This window comes from Pinus tabuliformis, chromosome 7, assembly GCF_031772625.1.
Source record: "Pinus tabuliformis cultivar Carrire ecotype Pingquan chromosome 7, CPIR1, whole genome shotgun sequence".
Taxonomy (NCBI): domain Eukaryota; kingdom Viridiplantae; phylum Streptophyta; class Pinopsida; order Pinales; family Pinaceae; genus Pinus; species Pinus tabuliformis.
In genome coordinates this window covers 1,271,884,660-1,271,889,207 of record NC_142293.1, presented here as the reverse complement: position 1 = coordinate 1,271,889,207, position 4,548 = coordinate 1,271,884,660, and the positions used below count along the sequence as shown (strand labels likewise).

The 4,548-nt window shown below is 39.7% G+C and overlaps 1 protein-coding gene across 1 annotated transcript; it reads left to right on the top strand.

Moving 5' to 3' along the window:
- Nucleotides 1–1,112: 1,112 nt before the first annotated feature.
- On the top strand, nt 1,113–4,337 carry LOC149252091 (uncharacterized). The gene is made up of 2 exons (XM_089454072.1): nt 1,113–1,883; nt 2,454–4,337. The coding sequence occupies exons 1-2, from the start codon at nt 1,113–1,115 to the stop codon at nt 4,335–4,337; spliced, it is 2,655 nt and encodes an 884-aa protein (XP_089310198.1).
- The last annotated feature ends 211 nt before the right edge of the window (nt 4,338–4,548 follow it).

The window sequence follows — 4,548 nt, the reverse complement described above, 5'->3', positions numbered from 1 at the left end:
AACGTGAATCAGACATGTTTCTGCAATCCAAAGATATCTTGTTTTCTAGATGCAGTTCCTACAATGATTTTTGAAACAAGCGCAAAAATTGCCACAATGAAACGCAATATCACCTCTTTCACCCTTAGTCTCCTAACAATCATGGGGATTAAATTATTGTCATGAGGAGGAATGACGACAAACCCAAAGAACCTGCTAGTTAGCCCTTCAGTATCCTTCCCCATTTAATTACCACCGTATGCCTCTCAACCACAATATACTAATCCTCAGTCGACTTGTATATGTTATAAATTACCAATAATAATTATCACATATTCAGTTATCCTTTGGATTAGAAATCTTTCTCCCCCCTCCCCCCCGGTTATAGAGTGCACCTCAGATGAAGGTAGGGTGGAAACTTTGGCATCTTTCAAGCGTCTTCAAAATCCAAAATTTAGCTTTCAACTGTCCAAAATAAAACGGCTGATGAAATGATGGAATCACGTTTCACATACAACAGGATAATATTCTATTTTAAACCCTTTAGCCGGTTCCTAGAAAAGAAGTGGTTAGACATGATAAGACTTGATAATTAATTGCCATTTAAACCAAACCTAGCCCGTGAGATTGTAGATGTCATAGATTTAAATATTAGTTTCTGACCAAGGCTAATCCCATTCATGATTGTTGTAGTATTTTGGTAAAATTCTGGATATGCATGATATTTTGGTGAAAATCAATACCACTTAATTATCAGTCTAGATCTATCTTAACACCAGATCTATTAAGTGTCCAGAGGGATCAAACTTTTTGAAGTGAAAACCTCCTTTTTGTTTGCAAAATTTGAAGAAAGGTTTGCACCTCAAGAGATTTGATCCCTTTATGTGCTTCATAGATTTAGGATTAAGATGGATGTAAGATGGTTTCAGTCATGCGGAATGATACAAAATTTTTTGAACATATGATTATTTTAATCATTTTAAATATGTTAAATATGTATAATGTTAATTCGGCCAGTTTAACTTTAACTTTTTTTAGTTACCTCAGTTTGTTGAGATGAGAGAGACTATTAGTAACTTGAACGATTAAAAATTATGAAATAAAAATTTTAAGTGCAAAGTGACAATGTAACAATGTTGAATTTAAAAAGACTGAAGAAAACCACTATTTCATGGGCAAAGGACAGAAAATTGAAACAAAATGCGGAGATGATCAGCATAAGGGAGGAGTTGAAGCAGATGGAGAGTATGGAGTCAGATGGATACTCCTCCCAAGCCTCAAAGGACAGAATCCTTCATTTGGAGAAGCAGCAAAATAAAATTCTTTTGGAAAGGGAAGAAGAGTGGAGGATCAAGAGTAGGGCAACATGGCTAAAATCTGGGGATGAGAACACTAGGTTCTTTCATAATTTTGCAAAAGGAAGGAAATCTTTAAATACTATCTGGCGCCTTAAAGATGAAGAAGGGAGAGAAGTCAGCTCCTTCCCAGAGATTTCAGTTTTGGGAAAAAGACATTTTCAAAATATTTTTGCAGACCAGGGAGAGGCTACTATTGCAGAAGTCTTTAGCACTGTGCAAAGTTTTCCTAGATTCATTGAGGAAGATGAAGCAGAAGACCTTACAATTCCGGTTACTAAGGAGGAGATTGAAACAGCTATGAAGCTCATGGGCAAAGACAAAAGCCCAGGCCCTGATGGCTGGACTATAGAACTGTTTCTCCATTTTTTTGAACAAATTGGAGCTGAGTTAACTGAAGTAGTTGATGAATCTAGGCTGAAAGGTGTTGTCTATAGACCTTTTAACTCAACATTTATTGCTCTCATTCCCAAGAAGGATGAGCCGGAAAGTTTTGAAGACTTTAGACCAATTTCTTTGTGTAACTGCATTTACAAGATTATTTCAAAGGTTATTTCTCTCAGAATTGCACCAATCCTGTCAAGAAATATATCAATGGAACAATTTGGGTTCCTGGATGGAAGACAGATCCATGAAGCCATAGTAGTAGCCCAGGAGGTTATACATAGTGTCAAAATGAAGAAAAAGAAGGGAGTTGTTCTTAAAATCGACCTATCCAAAGCATATGATAGGATCAGCTGGCTCTATCTAAGGATGCTGCTAACACATGCGGGTTTCAGCTACCCTTTTGTCAGTTGGATCATGGGGTGCATCACAAATGTCAGCTTTGCAGTACTGGTAAATGGAGCAGCCTCCTCTTTCTTTAACAGCTAGAGAGGCCTCAGACAAGGGTGTCCATTATCCCCTCTCCTGTTCCTCCTTGTGGCAGAAGGGCTCAGTAGACTGATTCACAAAGCCAGAAGAGAGGAGAAGGTAAAAGGTATCGAGGTAGCAATCAATCTCTTTATCACTCACCTTCTTTTCGTTGATGATATCTTGATTTTCACCAATGGTAATTGCTGTGAACTAAAGGAGTTAAAATGCATCTTTGATCTTTTTCTAAAAGCAACTGGAATGCAGATTAATTTTGGGAAATCACAAGCTTGTATTGCAGATTTTGATAGAAGGGAAAGAAATCAAATGGCTGATCTCCTTCCTTTCCCCAGTCAACCTCTGGAAGATCCCTTCAAATATCTGGGTTTTTGGTTAAAGCCTGTTGCATACAAAAAAGAAGATTGGAACTGGCTCATAGCAAAGATAGAATCCAGAATATCACATTGGAGCTTTAGATGGCTGTCCAGAGCTGGTAGGTTGACCCTTATTAAATCAGTCTTGTTAGCCATCCCAGTTTACTGGGCCGCACTAACCTGGATTCCTAAAGGAGTTATGGAGAAAATCAGAAGAATCTGTTGCAGATTCCTGTGGGCAGGAACAAAGGAATCATCGGGCTTACCCTGGGTGGCTTGGGATAAAGTGGCAAAACCAAAAGAATGGGGAGGGTGGGGGATAAAAAGACTCCCTGAGTTCAGCAATTCATTAGCAGCAAAATCAGGATGGAGGCTAATAACCATGGAAAACCTGTGGACAAGGGTGGTGAAAAGGAAGTACATTGGCCCAATGCCTTTGGAAGAATGGATCCGGAGTCAAAATAAGAAGGTTAAAAATTCTTCAGCTATCTGGAAGGCCACGATGGATGCCTTCTCAGTGATCGAACAAGGTTTAGCCTGGAAAGTGGGAGATGGTGGACAGATAAGGATTGGCAGAGACCCATGGGTTGGATGCAATGAAGCTTTTGCTTTATCCCCAGGCCTTCTTCGACACCTTGATTCTAAAGGTATTATATCATTAAATCAGGTGGAAAGAGTAGGACAGTCTACTATCTGGGGACAAGCTTGGAAGGATGATGAAGAATTAGGGTTAAATGTAAGATGGAAGATCGAATGGGAAGGGTTCATCAAAGAACTACAACGATCCAATGTCAGGATTAAAGAGGAACCTGATTGCTTGATGTGGGCACAAAGCAAATCTGGGGTATATACTCCAAAAGAGGGTTATTCTCTTCTAATGGATAAGAAAGGTTGGGCAGCTCCAGAATGGTGGGCCAAAGATATATGGAAACTCAAATGCCCTGCCATGTCCAGGCTCTTTATCTGGTGCATTTTAAAAAGGAAGGTACCAACATGGGATACATTGCAGAAAAGGTTTTTAGCTGGGCCAGGGCGATGCCCTTTGTGCAAATCAGATGAGGAAACCATCAATCATCTTTTTATCACTTGTGTTTTCTCAAGGAAGATATGGGAGGAGGTCACCGGTTTTCTCAAGTTTAAAGCTCAGTGGGGGCAAGACCCCTTGGATGCTGCTTGGAGGAAATGGTGGCACACCTATCCGGAAGGGAATTTGAGGAACTTGCCCCTTATTTTTTGCTGGGGTGTATGGCTTGCTAGAAACAAGAGCTTGTTCCAAGATAAGGATACACCCTCTTCTGTTATTGCTACTAATATCACAGCCATATATTCTGCCTTGCCTCCACCTGAGGAAAAAAAAACCAAAACAAAACAAAGACATATCAATATTCAGGAGGGCATTCCCTGTGGCTTCTTTTATGGGGCTTCCCAAAACAACAGGGCTGGAGCAGGCCTGTGCATACACATAAATTCAGAACATTCTTTAAAAGCTTCCGTTGGGTTGGGTACAGGCACTAATAACTATGCTGAACTATCGGCCTTACGATACCTTTTATGCTGGCTCCATCACAGAAACATCAACTCTATACAGATTTTTGGGGATTCACTCAATGTCATAAACTGGGTCAATGGAATTGCATCTTGTCAGAATCAGATTTTGAAGACAATTGTAGAAGAAATTTACTATCTGAAGACACTTTTTAACAGGTTTACTATATGTCATATCTACAGGGACAGGAATGAGGAAGCAGATCAGCTATCTAAGGCTGGTCTACAATAGGATCCGGGCAGCTGGGCAATAGAAGAGACCAGACAGGGGCAGTCTTACAGAACAGATCAGCCTCCATATGCTCAGCATTTTTGACCACAGTTTTTTTTCTCCGGTTATGAAAGCACTTTGCACAGATATTTTTCTACAGTTTTGGTTTTTGTATATATCTTCCTTACTAGTCTTAATATCCGGCTTATAGATTACAGTTTACAAACTCTTA

Coding starts and splice junctions, on each gene's coding strand:
- LOC149252091 (XM_089454072.1), top strand. CDS start 1,113: ATGTTGAATTTAAAAAGACTGAAGAAAACCACTATTTCATGGGCAAAG. Junction 1,884..2,453: donor TTTACAAGATTATTTCAAAG/GTTATTTCTCTC, acceptor ACTGGAATGCAG/ATTAATTTTGGGAAATCACA.